Below are 16,738 nucleotides of genomic sequence, written 5' to 3' on the forward strand. Positions count from 1 at the left end.
GACAAAAATAATAATCATGATTGATATAGAAATCACAATTAATAAACGATTTTTAAAAAAGAGTTTATTGCGCCAACAAAACTCAACTGTAAATATAACTTTTAGAAAAACAACCAGTAATAAACTAGTAACTAGTAAAAAACTAAAATTGCTAACTGTGCTGATGAGGCACATGTCCTTCGCTATTTCTTGAACATCAACAACTCCGTCATCTCGCTGTCGCCAGGAGCCGGTGGGATATGGAGCAGCATTGTAAAGAGTGTCCTCAATGGAGGACTGTGTTGCGGTGGCTGAAGTTGAGGCTCTTGCACTTTTTTGGCTGAACTTCGAATGGTTAAACAAATTTGTTGTGTTGCCATGGGGTGTAGACACGACGGCGTGACAAACTTTGCAAACAAACTCTTTCTGCTCTATGTCCGACAATTTGAAGCCAAAATATCTCCAAATAACCGAATTTATCCCACCTTTCTTTTCAACTTAAGACTCAGGCTGCTTTTCTGCCATGTTGTCAATCACTCTTTCCACCATTGATCCTAAAACTCACTGCTGCAGCTGCAGGCGACACAGGTGCGTTCACTGTGCTTTTACAGCGCAGTAATTTGCAGACATTTTTCTTCGATTACAGTGTTTTCATGATCACGAGAAGCCAAAATCGAAATTTCGATTAATCGTCCAGCCCTACTATGTAGCAATGTAGCAGAGTAGCAGAGTGACTCCATCACAGTGATAGGAATGTGTGTAATCAGCTGCGGCTTAACAAGCTCCCTTCCTGTATAACCAGCAGAAATGGCTGAATGAATACTATGACCTCCTGTGAGATAACTGTAAGAGTGAGGAAAATAATTTGAAGACCGTAAGAACCAGAAGGGTTAGAGGAACACGGTAATGTAGTTTTTATTTCAATGGAGTGAAAAATATTTAAACGGCAGCGAGTTGAACACAGTTGAACCTGTCTCTGGTGTCTGACCAAAATTTCCATTAGAGTTGGTGAGAGAAATTGAAAGGTTTCTCGCTTCAAGGCTCATAGCTGAAATTCTATAAATGTGAGCTTTTTAGCAGTTACAGTGGCCGAAAGAGGACAATTTTCCCACATTTTAAGGTAGAATTTCTTTCTCAAAGTTAAACTGTATGACAGAGAGGAATTTGTTTGAAAATTTTGTTGAATATCAGAAAAAGCTGAAAATGATCAGTGTGCCACTCTGACGGCTGCTCATTCATAAAAACCAAGAAGGAGCAAAAATAAAAGTTAGATAGTTTAAAAAGTATAAAAGTCACAATACGAAAAGATAGAGCATAAATCTCTTGATCAGAATTCTCACGACTAGAAAAAAATTGTAAATTTAGTAGAAAGTCATTTGCTGGAGTTTCAAAAGCCCTTAAATTTATTTTTGTAAAATGCATTCCAAATGTTTAAACTGTGATGTTCAAAATTGGCTGAATATTTTAAAAGGCTGCATCAATCAGTAATAGTTGAATGTCTTGTGAACATTTTAAAGTTTGAATGGTGTCTCTAGCTGAAAATATGCTGAAGTAGTTAAGTTTAGTTAAGTAGTAAAGAGGAGGAAGCTCTTAGAATGATTTTAAAGGATTTACCATTACTTTTAAAGGGGGGACAATTTGCACAAAAACCTTAATATTTTAAAAACTATAACAGTTAGAAACACCAAAAGATATAAACCAAATCTTCAGAAAGAGCTGAATGTTTTGTGCAAAAATGGTTGAATTTGCTTTGGTTGAGTTAAAGTCCAAAAAATTTACGGAAGAACTAAGAATATGGAAAAAAAATGGTAATAATAATAATGATTATAATAATAAAGAAAAACAATCAAATAAAAACAGGAAAATAATAAATAAATAAATGTTGACCTTTCTGTCCATAACTGTGAGAACCCCACAGCAACCAGAGGTATAAAAGAGTCAGAGTTTAACCAGGAAAACTGTGTAAAGGCGCTGTGACGTTAACAGATGGCCAGTAGATGACCTAGATTCAAAGAAAACTGTATTTTAAGTCATTCTATCGGCCGTCTGTTTTTCAATAGAAATGAGCCATGTATCATCAAAGCTGGGCAGTTCTCATGAACTCCTACACTGAACACATCTCAAACCTCTTTTGACCATTTATTTAATCTCCTTTACTATGCATATTTTTAGGTCCACCGCAAAACCCCACGAAGAAATGATTGGTTTCTCTGATTAAAAAAGCATGTAGCCAGAAATGTACTTCTACCAGAAAGAGCAGAAAATCATGTCTACGCTGCACTCACTCCGAAGAATCTTGATTTCTTACAAAGCTATGAAGATGAAGGAATCTATGAAAAAATACAATAGATAATATAAAAGGTGTTGAGGGACAGAAATAGAAAGGAACTCAAGCTATTCAGACATTAGAGAGGAGGTTTAGTGCAGCTCAGTTAAAAGAAAGAGAAACCAAAAGCCAGGTAAGTTTGTGTTATAGATCATTTTATTAGCACAAGGTGCAGGCTGACAACAGAGAGGCATTCTATAAAAAGTACTGTGTGTGGGACAGAGACATAAACAGGACAGACACACATACCACCTTATCAAGCAAAGGAAACTCAGATGATAGTTCATCACAGAATACGCTGCAACCTCTTCTCTAGTGTTGGCACATCTGCAGCTTAACTTCACCTCTCAATGGTATGTGGTGATATCTTGTCCATGTATACCTGGGAGGCTAACAGGGAGGCACTGCCCCTCCTAAAGTGCACAGACAGCTGGGTGTTTCTTCGTGTACAAACCTAAGGATGATCCATAGTCTTCCCTGATGTTTCCACAGAGAGGAAGATTTTGGTAAGAGTACTCAAGCTAAAATAAAATGAAATAAATCAAATGAATGAATAGGCCCAGATCATAGCCCATTAGCTACACGCTGAGTATTTTTGCAGGAGCTTGTAGTTACTGCACACAAACAACGCATCGCATAAATGCATCACTCACTGGTGAAATGAACAAGAGACAGCTCAAAGACCAGTGAGACATCTCCGTTACATCCCTCACATCAGCCACGGTTCACTGAATATTCACCCAATGGCTTCAGGATTTACTTCACCAATTCCTTCCAGAAAACGATGAAAAAGGAGAAAAAAAAGTCCAGCTGAGGGTGAAAAAACTTTGGGGCAAGGCGGCTGAAGCACTTCAAAACAGAGAAGTAAAAAAGACAACAATACAAAGACTGCCTTGGTGAGTAAATGTATGAGCATGTGGGAGTGCGAGGTGTTGACAGATGGGCCTTGCAGTGCTGGAGACTCACTCTGAGGACTGCTGGACGCTGTCTGAGCCTCTGAGCCGGAGCGAACTTCTGAACTCACTGCCAGCTGCAGAGTCAAAGACTGAGAGGGAGGATCCACAGATGTGCAGGAGTCACTTATTTTAGTCACATTAGGCTTAAAAACTGAGCTGAATCTGGAAATGTTTTTGACAGTAATGGATTTGATAACAGGGTGAGAAGATCTGACGAAACACAGCAGATCTTATCATTCTTAGAATTCCAGCTATGGCTGAGACCACCTGTTTGTGAAGCACTGCTGCCAAGTAGTTATGTGGAGGAACGAACGGCGTGGGCTGGAGTCAACGCAGCATGGCGTTGGCATGGCAGTGTGTGTGTCTGTCTGTGTGTGTGTGTGTGTCGGGGGGGCTCTGGAGTATATCCTTAAACTTTCTCCATACAACAGGATGAAGGAGCCATGACTGGGAAGGCTACTATTATGCGTGCGGGCGTGCTGCAGAGGGAGAAGGGGGAGGTGCACAGAAGCAGAGGCTGACAGTCAGTCGTCAGGAGATGAGACGGTTTCTAGTCCTCTGAAGCGTTGGATTGGGGAAGGAGGAGAGAAGAGAAACAATGTCGGGACATGGAATGTAAACGAAATGTGATGGAAGCAGTTAAGAGGACAGAAATATGAGTAAACAAACAAGAGGGTGCAGTTGAAGGAAAGAAGAAAACAATATTTGTGGAGAATAAGTATTAAAAAGAAAAAAAGAGGGATGAGATGAAGGAATGGGGGGAATAAAGACAGCAGGTTAGTAACTGTCCCAAAAACTAATGCAACTTCTCTAACAAATGTCAACATTTCACCAGCAAAACAAAGGGTTTCTCTTCTTCTTATTTCCTTTAATGTGCAACAGTTAAGAAATATCTATGCTCTATAAAATGATATAGGAGCCATGCAGAAGCATCATGCAGCAGAGGGAACATGCAGACACAAACTCTGTCAGTTTCTGCTCTCAATCTCTGACCCAGTTACTACTTTTACCACCGTGTCCTCTCCCTGAGGACAGCTGGCATAAAAATGATGAATGGATCCTCTGCACCTCATGGCCAGATGCTCCGTCTACTGAATGAGATTAATTAATCCTGTTCCAGCTGATCTGACATGTTCGAGAAACCAGAAATAGAGATGAACATTGGACACCCTCTTTCTCTATCAGACACATACCCAACATACATTACAGTCCTGTTACCATGGTAACGCAAGCTGCCCATATCATGCCAACAGCCACACAGGTGATTGGTGAACATGCCAACAACAGATGACTGATGTACAAACTGCTGTCCACAGCATCCATCCGTGGAGCAAGCACAGAACTTCAGTGGTCCCGACACTGAGACTTGACAGCTAGACCAGTTACAGAGGGCGTTTCGAGTCTGAGCAGACAGCACTTGTTCTTAGGAACAGACCGTCTCTGATAAGGCCTGACTGAGGTACAATGAGCTCTACAGGGAGCAAATATTGTCACCATCTTCTGACTGTGACCTGCAGCTTGTGGTGAGCTCTCCATGTGATGTTGTGACATGTCACCTGACTTAACTTGGACTGTGCGTGTGTGCAATAAACAGTTCTGCAGAACCACTGATTTCGGACTTTGAATGAGTTACAGAGCTATGACACCAGAAAGCAGCTCAGCAAAACGAACATTGGGCTGTAGCTGACAGACCAGCCGTCCAGGAACAAGTTGGTTCTGCTCGTCAACAAATCTCTCCGAGCTGCTACTTCCAGTAAGTCCCATTTTTCAGAAGGAAATATCCCATTTTAAATGCTTTAGTTTAACTGAACACGAATTTAAGCTTAAAAACAAGTAACAGGTGTCAGTATGTAAAATGATCTTTTGATGCTGAAATAAATCAACATTAGACAGGGAGCGCCTGCTCTCCAGCTCTCTGCTATCTTAAACCTTCATACCTCCAACACATCTATTGCTACAGCAAGAAAATTGGATATATGGTCGACTGTTATGTAGTTAAAGCCCTGCTGACACTTTTAGGTGACTTGATACGATTTTCGGTGATATTCTGAGTAACTTCCACCCAGTGTGCATCCTCTTCTCAGTCAGCAACATGGTCACCTGCATTTGGGATAATTCATGTACGAGTTCTAAAGTTTTAGAAGCTACAAAGGTGATGTGACTTGAGGTAAACCATTCCATTCCACATTTCCTAATCTGGGGACTGTGTGTTGCCTTGCTTCTCTGTGGGAAATGGAACACCTGCACGATGACTAAAAGGTCAACAGAGAAACAGGGATGTGTGTGGAGTGTATGCTGTGAGTATACGCAGCGGGTGGAGTTGGGGAGGAGCTATGAAGCTTATTGTTTCCAACATGCGATAACATCAGAACTGTTCATTCACATCATCTGTGAGCTTCAGTGGTGATCTTTCCATTGGTTCCAGTTAAGGTTAATGTTGATGCACGTTAACCAGCTTGCACCTCACGTGATTCGTTAACTGGATCTGTCTCTCTGAAGAAAGACAGATGTGCAGTTTCAGTGGTCGGGTCATAAATAACCCAAACACACCACTCTAACTCATCAGATGCCTTCCTATGTCAGGTGGCATTTCTGCACTGGCTGTATTCATCAGCTCCTGATGAAGCATCTTGGAGCTGACAGAAAGGCCACACTGACTCACATGTGTCTGTGTCATCCATTTTCTATAATCCAATAATGTTGCGGGGGGAACCTATCCCAGCTGTCATTGGGCAAGAGGCACAGACAAGTTACTCTGGACAAGGTCACAATTTAGAGTCACCAATTAGCCTAACATGAATGTTTTTGGGCGGAACATGCAAAGTCACACAGAAAGAACCAGCCTGGAGCTCTGTTGCTCTGAGGAGACGGTGCTAACCGCCACACCGCCCTCAACCATGATAATCCTAAATGCTTGAACAGAAGGCAAGTTCAGGCAAAAGTGGAATGCCTCCATGAACCCATGCTGGAGTTTGTGCTGTAATACTGAGGGCCTCCATCAGTAAATCCCAGTCTGAGTGTCACAGCATATCAGATCGCTGTTACTACAGCCAGTGTCCTATCTTTTAATGGCTGCATGATGCTGTGATGCAAAGTAATCTAAACTCGTTTCTTGGACAGTGACTTACATGGCGTCCCTAGTTACTAGCTCAAAATGGAGAAAAGCTCATTTGGATTAGTGGTCCAGGAGATCAGCAGCATGACAAGTTGTGAAGCTGACAAATGTGAAAAGGTTGTGTCCGATAATAATTCCAACATATCTCAAAGGAATGTTTCCATCCACGAGATCAAGACATGAGTCTGTCTGTGAGTTAAAGGAGGCCTGATGCACGAGTGTGACCAAATTTCAACACGTTAAGATTCCTGCTGAGAAATGACACTCAAACCTTACACATGGCATTCTTTTTTAACATTAAGTCTACACCGTGCTGTCTCTGAGCCCAACTGCTCACATTTTGGACAATTACAAAAGCAGAGCCTTGAAAACAATGAGAAGCTAAGTATGAAAAAGGAAGTGGGTGTGTACACACATCGACACACACGCATGCAGAATCAAACCAAGAACAAGTACACAAGGAAACACAAGAGAAGACAAAAAGGCCACAACTGGTTGATGAGGATGACCAGCGGACTGTCCGACAGCAGGAGGAATTGTGGGAAATAGCTTACCAGGCTTTTGCACCCCATGAGCTTCCTGCTCTCCATTCTCCAATGTGGTACCAGCATCTGAACACACACACACACACACACACACACACACACACACAAAACCATCAATAACATTAATGTCTGAGTGCTAAAAGCTAGTCGAATCAGAAAGTCAAACTGTCCTGAAACCATGAACCCTGCGTGTCAGGCTCTCTGAGGGACATGTGAGGAGCAGAAGGCAGCATTCACACTTGCATGTAGCTACACAGCTTTGCAAAAAGAGCCTGGTCCACGTGCACATATGCTCGAATCAGCCTCACTCCTATCAGTGCCACAGGTGAGCAGGGAGCATCTATCAGAGCATGAGGGGCCGAGGTCGGAAAGCAAAGTCACCAGATTCTGATGAGTAGGATATAAGATACATGCAAAAATAACAAGGTTCAAGAAGGAGAGATCATCTGTTCCGTAACCACCTCTGAAAGACGGTGATTCATGACCAAAAACTAAGTACACCCTATGATTCAGTTGATGTAGAAATAACTGCAGCAGCAGGAGTTTTTGCCCACGCTTCATTAAAACGTTGAACTGGACTGGTACTGGACCACTGCAGCACCCTGAAGCTTGCTTTTCAGCCATTCTGCTGTAGACTACCTGGTGTGCTTGAGATCATTGTCCTGCTGTTTGTTGGTGACCTCACATTTCACTCTGGAATACTTTGGTATACACATGGGCAGCTAAAAGACTGCTGGTGCCCAGGGCCAGTGGCTGCAAGACAAGCCCAAATCAACCTCCCCCACCCCGGCTCTACTCCACTACCATTCTTGACTGTTGCTATAAGGTCTTCATGTGTTGATAAGCTGGGTTTAGTTTTTGACCAAATGTGGTACTGTGCATCATGATCAAAGACTTCCATGAAGACTCCATCAATGTTGAAAGGTATAAATCGGTTTTAGAGCCTCTTCTTCAGGGAAGGCCTTGCATATTCCAGCAGGACAGAGTTAAACCACATCCTGCATCTGTTCCAGCAGCACGGCTTCCAGCAGAAGAGTCCGGCTGCTGCACTGACCTGCTGCAGTCCAGACCTTTCACCCCCCGAAAACACTTAGGCAGAGCAGAGAAGAGCCAGGAACGGGACAACATTCCTCTGCCAGACAGTTCCAGATGTTTACAGATGTGGTTAAAAGAAGAGGCCATGCTACACAGTGGGAAACATGGATGCATTGCTGCCATCAAAGTCAAGATGAGCTAATCATTTTCTTCCATTCATTTTCTATACCCATTTATTCCAATTCAGAGTTTGGTGGTGGGGGGCTGGAGCCTATCCCAGCAGTCACCCTGGACAGGTCGCCAGTCCATCACAGGGCCACACAGAGACAAACAACCACACTCACTCCTAGGGTCAGTTTAGAGTCAGCAGTTAAGCTAACATGCAAGTCTTTGGACGGTGGGAGGAAGCCGGAGTACCGGAGAGAACCCACGCAGACACTCAGAAAAACAGCCATGACTGCACATGACAGCATAGCTGCATCAGGGCTCCCGAATACTATCTTAAAGAGGGAAAAATAAATACTCTGCTGCTGACAGAGGACCGCCTCGCCCTGCTGTCTTTTTGTCTGAATGCACACAGCATGCCACTGCTGATCAAAGCCAGCGCCACCCACAGCCTGTCCTGCAGCAGACGAGCGCCCACACAGTCCGACCACAATGTCTGGGTACCCAAAACGGGCCTGAGAGCTGAGCCATCCCAGTTAACTGTCACTTCCTTTTATCTGGTCATTCGCTCAGCGGGTTTGGTGATCCATCTGTGCACGAAGTCTTTCTCAGCACCTATCTCAGCCACTTAACTGCTGTGGGGTTGTTAACCAACACAGCAATATTAGATGACATTAGATGTCACAATATGTCTTTCATCACAGAGGTCAGGGGTGATATTCAGATGACATGAACATCAAACACTAATACTGGTGGTAACATTCTTCGTTCCACTATCAGAGGGACTCTGATAAAAGGCTCCTTTTTCTCCTTCATGTGGTGCTTTGTATGTAGTAAAAGCAAGCCATTTCACAGATATAACCCATAAACAGCTGGTTTTGCAACTAAACTAACTGCAAAGTGTGACATTGTTCCAAGCATTTCTCTGAGACACCATGAGTATGAGCAGGCATGTCCAATTAGTCCTTTTCCAGCCGAGGTTCAGTTCTGTGTGGCTGGTCTTCCAGTGGAACAGGCAGAGACCCTCTCCAGCTGCTAACAGAAACATGAGGACATGTCAGTAGGTTCTTTCTCTGCCCCATTCTCTTTCATGCTGCCAGCAGCCAGCTGTATTTCCAGGCTGTGTCAACCTTTTCACCGGAAAACATTGCAGTGAAGCAAGCTTTTCTCGAGAGGACAAATGGTGTCTGACTGCTCAGAGAGCGGCCTCCTAAGTGATGAGTCCCGGGCAGACTGTAGCGATGTGTGGCTCAAAACTAAATATCAGCACGCAGTTGCAGCGTCTTATGTGATGATTTAGTAGAGCTGATAATTATCTAATTGCAGTTTGTCCTTTACAAAATGAAAAGAGTAACTTTGGCAGAGTCTGAGGAAGCGCTAAGAGGCGGAGATGTGGGGGAGCTCATTTGTATATTCACAGATCCTTCCTCACAGAATGAGGAAGAAGTTGGAGAGTGATGCAACATGAGAGGTTTTTTCATGGCATGATCAGAATTTTCAGGAAGACAGATGAGGTGTTAGGGTATCAGGCTTCTTGAACCAAGCAGGTTGGTCCAGACCACAGCATCAGAACCATGAAGGCATTGCACAGTAAGGTTCAGATGGATTATCATTGCGTACACGTAGACCTTGGAACAAAACCTTGACCACAGAGCATTTTACCACTCAGCTGGGACATTCAATGCTGTGACCACTACTTTGCTTATCTTCAAGTAATTCAAGAGCAGCTGCAGCTCAAGTTGCATACCAGATTCTCTCTGGTTCAGGATCAGATTCTATAATATGTTATAATGGTAACTCAATGGTCGCATTTATATTTACACTTCTAATTGAAATTAGCATGAAGTATTGCCATTTTATAACAAGACAGTGTGTGGAAAACAAAGAGGTTCTGTGTGGGGATTAACAGCATGCCATGAGATCCATTTTTTCGTTGACTGCCACTTCTTATTCTTTCCTCACGTTCCTTATTCCCCCCGCCTTTCTTGTCACATTACTTCACTTTCAACTTTTTATCTGCCAATCAATCAGGAGTTGTTAGCTCTATCATTCTCACCTGTCCTGGTGTCGTCGTTGTCCAGCAGGGGGACGTAGTCCGTCTTTCCAACAGTTTCCTTGACCTGATCGTCGAAGGTCTCCTCCTCCAGCTGAGCCACAAAGTCCCTCTCCACCAGGCCTTCTGAGCTTGGCTGGGGAATGCTGTCCGTGAGCGCATCACTCAGACTCAGGTCCAACTCTGCCATGTCTGCAGACGGGCACAGAAACGCAGGTGTGAACAAAATGTTCAGGGTAATAGAGGTCGGACAGTACAGCTGCTGTGCTACAAACATAACATAAAATTCTGTTAGGGAGCATTAAAATTAAATATATGTTGGGGCAACATGGTAATACAGAGGCTTGCAAGAAGCTCATCAGATTTGTGTCCTGATGTGACCGAAAGACCAGAGAACCTGCATCCAAAGCCAGTAACATCAGCCATTTATCCTGTTGAAGTGACCCTGAAACACACACTGGGCCTGGCAGACCACCCTCAAGGGCATCTAAAAAATCTATCAACATACACTTTCTCCTATCACTGTTTAGTATCCCAACTGTAACACCACTCTGCACCACCAGGAGGCAGAGTTTCACCTGGGATGAATGAGAGAAACAGAAGAGTTGGAACAACGTGAAGGCAGGCTCTGTACATAAACTTGAGCGTACATTCAAGCACCGCTGCCTCGTCAGGGAGCTCATGTGACTAATGACCAGCAGGAGAGCTCACACAGTTATGCTGTGGCATCTTCCAACTCTAATGCCAGATTATCCTCAATGCCTGCAGCCACATCCAGTCTCTGTTGCTCAGACATCCACCCTCACAGATCTGCCTCCATTATCTTGACTCACCATCTCTGTGCTGATTAAATGATGACTTTTCAGTGCAGTCAACTATTGTTGAAACAGCTGGTTGGAGTTCTGGAAATTCTTCTTCTACCCTTAAATCAACTCTAAAATGCCCATCAGCGGTTCCTCTGACCTTATTCAACGACACATTTGCATTAAAAACAGACCCACCTGCAATGAAATCTACAACAGAAGGACAGAGCAGTGAACAGAGCAGTGAAAGCACAAATACAGCCCTCTGCCCCCATCTGCTGGACGTACTGCAGAGACATGCCAGGACCAGTGGGTTTTCGTTCAGTTTCACAGCTACGCTGCAAACCACAGTCAACAGGACAACTACTATTGACGGACTGATTACTGAAGTATATCACTGTACTTATTTACCCCAAAAACAGCATATGCTTAAAGGCATATATTCACACATGGGGGCACTCTCATCGGCACCACACAGTGTGCATCTCAGCATGATTGCTCCTGGAAAAGTGCACAACACCGGGTGTAGAAAGGAGAGGCTTGAAGAAAGGGCCTGGTTTCCCCCAGCTCTCCAGCCTCAGCCACATGAAACACCGTCGCTGTGGGGTCTGTAATGGGCCTTGATGATCCTGAACTCCACTGCACGTTCCGGTTCACTTCCAGTGGTTCAGGAGAGGAGGGTTCCTTCGCAGGTTTCAAACGGCAGGTCACTGCTGCCAAAGGATAGTGAAAGATCCATTTGTCACATGTGCTTTGGTTTGTTAACTAACACAGCATTCCATCAAGTCATTCTGCCCTGCTGTATTCCCTGAATAGTGTGTTTTCTGCACACACTTTCAGCCACATGAGCAGTCATTTATATTGTGTTAATGCGGACATTCAGTCAGAAACTGAAGTCAGAACAAAGGTTAACATACAGTCCAATAAACAACAGGCTGTTGCTCAATTAGGAATATAAAAATACATCAACTAACTGGGCAGCAGTAAATGGCCCCCAGTGCGGAGACCAGGGTGTGTCACAGGAAGACCACAAAGCCATGCTGCTCAGAAACACTGCTTCCATATTTAACCCCGGAGTACACTCTGTGAGCCCGCAGCAGAGAGCTGGGTGAGCCGTGCCACTGAGTGAGAGCCGCCATTCAGCTCGGGACTGCAACCGTTGCCCACAGCAGGCTCCCCATGAGCCTTTTCATTAGTCCGTGTGCGACAGTCAGGTGAACTTGGGTCAGAAACTTGAGGGGTGTTTGTTTCTTTCTGACCAGTCAGGCGAGTTGAAGCCGTTTCCACCTCCTGCTGCACTCAACTTTAGTGTGGATGCTTGGAAATGATCCCAATTCAACACAGGAAGGATATCCACAGAAAAGGCACTTTCTAATGAGGGTGTGTTTATGTGTGTGGTTGTGTCATAGTTATGAGCCGTGTGTGTGTGTGCGTGCGTGCGTGCTCACAGGATGGTGTGCCACAACAGAGCAGAGCAGCAGCAGGAACTCTTCGAAGCAGATAAACGGTAAGGATCATTTCCAGTTTTTGACCAATCTTGTGATTCTGATTCAAATTTCACTTTCTGTAAATCTAACCTGTAACCCTAAAGAAGGGGTGTCCATTTTTTATTGGCCCGCAGCAAGTTTGAAAAATATAATTGAATATGGCCTCACATAAAACTTGCACTGGACTGTGTTGTAATTCTTAGTTTCAACACTAGGCGGAGCGCCAGTCTTCAACACAGCAGGTTTTCCACTAAATAAAATGAATAAAAGAAAACATTTGCCACGAGTGACCAAAATGGGAGAACCAAAGAAAGGCAAGATAGCAAGTGAGTGCAGAAAATTTCAGACCTACACTGGTGCTGATCGAGAAGAGAAAGTTAAGCAGATGGCAGCTAGCCTGCTCGCTCAACAGCAGGGCTTTGTCCGTGCTAACAAAATACAAGAAACTGCCACATTAGCAAGCTACAAGGTAGCTGAAGTCATTGCGCGGCACGGGAAACCTTTCTCAGATGGTGACTTCATAAAACAGTGCCTCACCACAGTCGCAGAAACGATGTGCCCAGAAAAGATGCAGGAATTTAACAACGTGAGCATGTCCAGAAACACAGTTGTGCGGCGAATCGAAGATTTGTCAGCTAGCTTAGAACACCAAGTGTCACACAAAGCTTGTACTTTTGACTTTTACTCGATTGCATGTGATGAGAGCAGCTGCTGATTTTTCTGCCAGGAGTGGGTGATAACTTTGGCGTTATGGAAGAGCTGCTTGATCTGAGGAGTCTAAAGGGCACAGCAACGGGAAAGGACATGTTTGAAGCTGTGTCAGATGCAATTGACAAGATGGATCTTAAATGGGACAAGCTGTGTGGAGTTCCAACCGATGGGGCTCCGGCTATGACAGGCGAGCGCAAAGGAGTGGCCTCAAAGGTGTGCGGGACAGTGGAGGTGAGGCTGTTAAAATCATCCACCAAGAAGCCCTCTGTGCCAAGACAGTCCAACTTGATGATGTGATGAATACAGTTGTGAAAACTGTGAACATAATTCGAGCACGGGGGCTCTATCACAGAGAATTTCAAGCTTTCCTAACTGATATTCATGCTGAATACCATTGTGATGTGCGCTGGCTCAGCCGCGGCTCCGTGCTGCAGCGGTTTTATTCCCCGAGATCAGAAATTGATCAATTTTTGAAAGAGAAGGACAAACCTCTCCTCTGTGGTTGGCAGACCTGGCATTTCTAGTTGATCTCATTGGTCATCTTAACACACTGAACAAGAGCCTGCGCGGCAAAGACCAGCTTGTGCCACAGCCGTACGCGCACATGAAAGCATTCTGTCTCTTTGAGACACAACTGCGTAACTTCAATGTTGCGCACTTCCCCACGCTGTCCGAAATCAAGTGTGGTTTTCCAAACGCCCACCTTTCTGCAAAAAAGGAAAAATCTGTGTCTGTGCTCACATCTCTTAAGACAGAATTCAGTCAGCGTTTCCAAGATTTCTCTACCACTGAGAAAGAAATCAAGCTGTTCTCAACTCCCTTCGTAATGGACGCAGAAGAAGTGGAAGAGAGTCTGCAATTGGAGCTTATCGAAATGCAGCGTGATGATTCTCCGAAGAATCAGCATCAGCTGCTCTCCCTACCCGACTTCTACCAGAGGTTGGAAAAGGACAAGTTTCCTCTGATGCGACGTCACGCACAAAGGATGATGAGTCTGTTCGGCTCGACATACATATGTTTTCTCTGTTAACTCTGAACAAAAGCAGATTGAGAACCAAAATGACCGACAGCCACCTCCGTGATGTCCTTCGCATCTCAACCACCAAACTCACTCCTGACCTGCCAGACATCCTTCAGTCTCCCACTAAGTGCAACTCTGTTCCTATTAAAGGGGACTTAAAATATATCATACAGTATTCATGTGTTCACAAGCTCAATTATTTAATTACTTCAGACAATTTAAGTTTTTAACATTTTCTAACAAACTTTAGTTTGTGTGAACAACTTTAATAACGTATTAATAATAACTTAGTAATAACTGCATCAATATCTTATTTTCACCCTTTATACAGGGCTATGAAGAGGAGTCACCATCCTGACTAAGAAGCAATCTAAGGCTGCTGCAAATGAGCTGACAATCCTTTTTGAAACAAATAAAATAAAATCAATGAAAAGTTGTGATGTAGGTTTTTTTTCCTTTAAGCATATTCAGTTATCAAGCATAATCTACCTAAATTTGATGGATTTTGTTAAATTTAATACACTGACTATACACTAGAGGTGAGGCGATAAACCTCATCTCTAGTGAGTGGCCCAGCCTTTCATATATTTTTCTGCATGTGGTTTGGACACCCCTGCCCTAAAGGAACGTGTAAAGCAGACCCAAATCGATCGTGCTTCTACAGCCTGTGTATCTGTTCAAATACAGCTGAAGCTTGTTGTTGACGTCCGAACATTTTTAGAAAGAAATCGTTTAAATGCTTATTCCTTCATCAAACTAACTGGACTATAACACAAAGTCTCCCAGCTGCATGCGATGTACAAAGAGCACAGCTTGTGTGACGGCTGAGCCGGAGATGACCTGTCCATCCACACGTGACTGGCAGACAGAAGCAGAGGAACCTCCAGGTCCAAACACGCCACGGCACGGTGGAATGTCATGTGACTGACGTCCAGGGAGGCTGGGCTCAGCAGCCTTGGATCCTGACACTTCATCAGGGTGGATCCTGCTTCAGCAGAAGAACCTTTTCTGACTTCAGGAGCTCTTCTGATCTCTGGTGCCACATTTAGCTCAGTGGCAGGAAAATTCTTCTAATCTTTTTAAAATGATAATTAAGAGTGAAATGCTGCGTTGCCTTGATGTGATCAGAGCTCCCCTTGTGTCCCTGGGCTGTCAGGGCCAATGTTTCGCCCAGCGGAACTCATTTAGGTAAACACGTGTACCTAAAGTGCCTGAGACTGTGCTGCTGAGCAAGGCATCGCTGCCATGAGTGCTCCAACTGAGCAACTACAACTATCTCCAACATGATCACATCAAAATGATCTCCCTGTGCTGCTGGGAGGTTCTACAGACCGAAACGTAGCGGGAAACAAAACCAAAGAGTACGACAGATTGTGGTGTCAATATCTGGCTGCATTCAACTGCTGTGAGGGTTCGGGCAGAGTGGGTGGAGCCGCTCACTGTCCAAGGACGATGTGGCTGTAAAACAACTGCCAGGCAGTTTAATATCCCCACATCACCACTGTGTGGACCATGAGATTACATGAGCTGAGGGAAACAATGACCTCACTGGAGTTGGAGAGGTATCAAACACAGGACAATGGATGGAAGGTGTCCCGTCGTCATATTAACCTGTGTGAACAGCATCAAACACAGAGGGCGCTGCAGAGCACATGACTGTAATCATGCTAGTAGCAAGGAGAAGTGAAAAAAGTGCAGCTGATATGCAAAAGATAAGCTCTCACTGTACATCCTCACAGCAGAGTGTGTTAGCCTCCAACTGAAGCAGGAAGTCAGGAGCATGGAAATAAAACCATTGGTCAACCATTAACCAGCATCGTCCAGTTATCACGTGTGTCTGCGTGATAACTGCGTCTGAAGAAACCTCTGCAGCAAATCAGCAACAGTAGAAGAATTCAGATCAAAATATCCAATACAAGTAAAACTCCTGCATGAAGAACCCCACTTAAGTGACAGTAAATAAGTATTAGGAGCAAAGTGTGGATCAAATAGCCACGCCATCAGTCTGTCGGCAGCATATTAGGGATGTGTCTGCTGCAGGGGGGTCCAGCTCAAAGACACAGCGGGCCAAAATGTAAAACTTCTCTGGAAAGCCTTCGTATCTATTGAGAAAGTGCTTCCTTCTCTTCAGATATAACGGCTCTTAAAAGATATAACCTTTTTGTGTGGAGACAAGCTTGAGTTTAGCTTAAACACTGAATTTGGAAGAATCAAAGCTTAATAGTATAAGTGATATGGGAGCTGCTTTCTGCTCTTACTGAGCACGCTGCAGCTCTGAATATTATCTGAAGTGTTTCTGAGACAGCTGGACCAAATCACAATGTTAAATAATCATTAACAAGATCTTATCTATTTATAACTGTAGACTGAATTAGAGTTCAAAATCATTCAAGAAATACGTGTGCATGTGATGATTCCAGGAACCCATATGACCCTTGGGGCTCATCTATCTGTAATTTAAAAGTGGAAGAATGTCCATCTTTACAAGAATATGAAGTTAGTTTGTTTGCGAGCGTGCACGTGCATTTGTGTGCATGTGTAA

General features: G+C 44.0%; 1 protein-coding gene across 7 annotated transcripts in view; it reads right to left on the reverse strand.

Moving 5' to 3' along the window:
- Positions 1 to 16,738, reverse strand: part of LOC140284672 (uncharacterized) — a 119,277-nt gene that overhangs the window by 81,661 nt on the left and 20,878 nt on the right. For 6 of the 7 annotated variants that reach the window (XM_072378616.1, XM_072378614.1, XM_072378613.1 and 3 more), the window contains exons 2-3: positions 10,178 to 10,366; positions 6,931 to 6,987 (exon numbers count right to left, since the gene is read on the reverse strand). In XM_072378616.1, the coding sequence (XP_072234717.1) occupies positions 6,931 to 6,987; positions 10,178 to 10,364 (244 nt within the window). In that variant the 5' untranslated portion in view covers positions 10,365 to 10,366. The remainder of the gene's footprint in view (positions 1 to 6,930; positions 6,988 to 10,177; positions 10,367 to 16,738) is intronic. The other variant, XM_072378611.1, reaches the window with a different exon arrangement.

This window comes from Leuresthes tenuis, unplaced genomic scaffold (assembly GCF_036924035.1).
Source record: "Leuresthes tenuis unplaced genomic scaffold, fLeuTen1.0.hap1 SCAF_24, whole genome shotgun sequence".
Taxonomy (NCBI): Eukaryota; Metazoa; Chordata; class Actinopteri; order Atheriniformes; family Atherinopsidae; genus Leuresthes; species Leuresthes tenuis.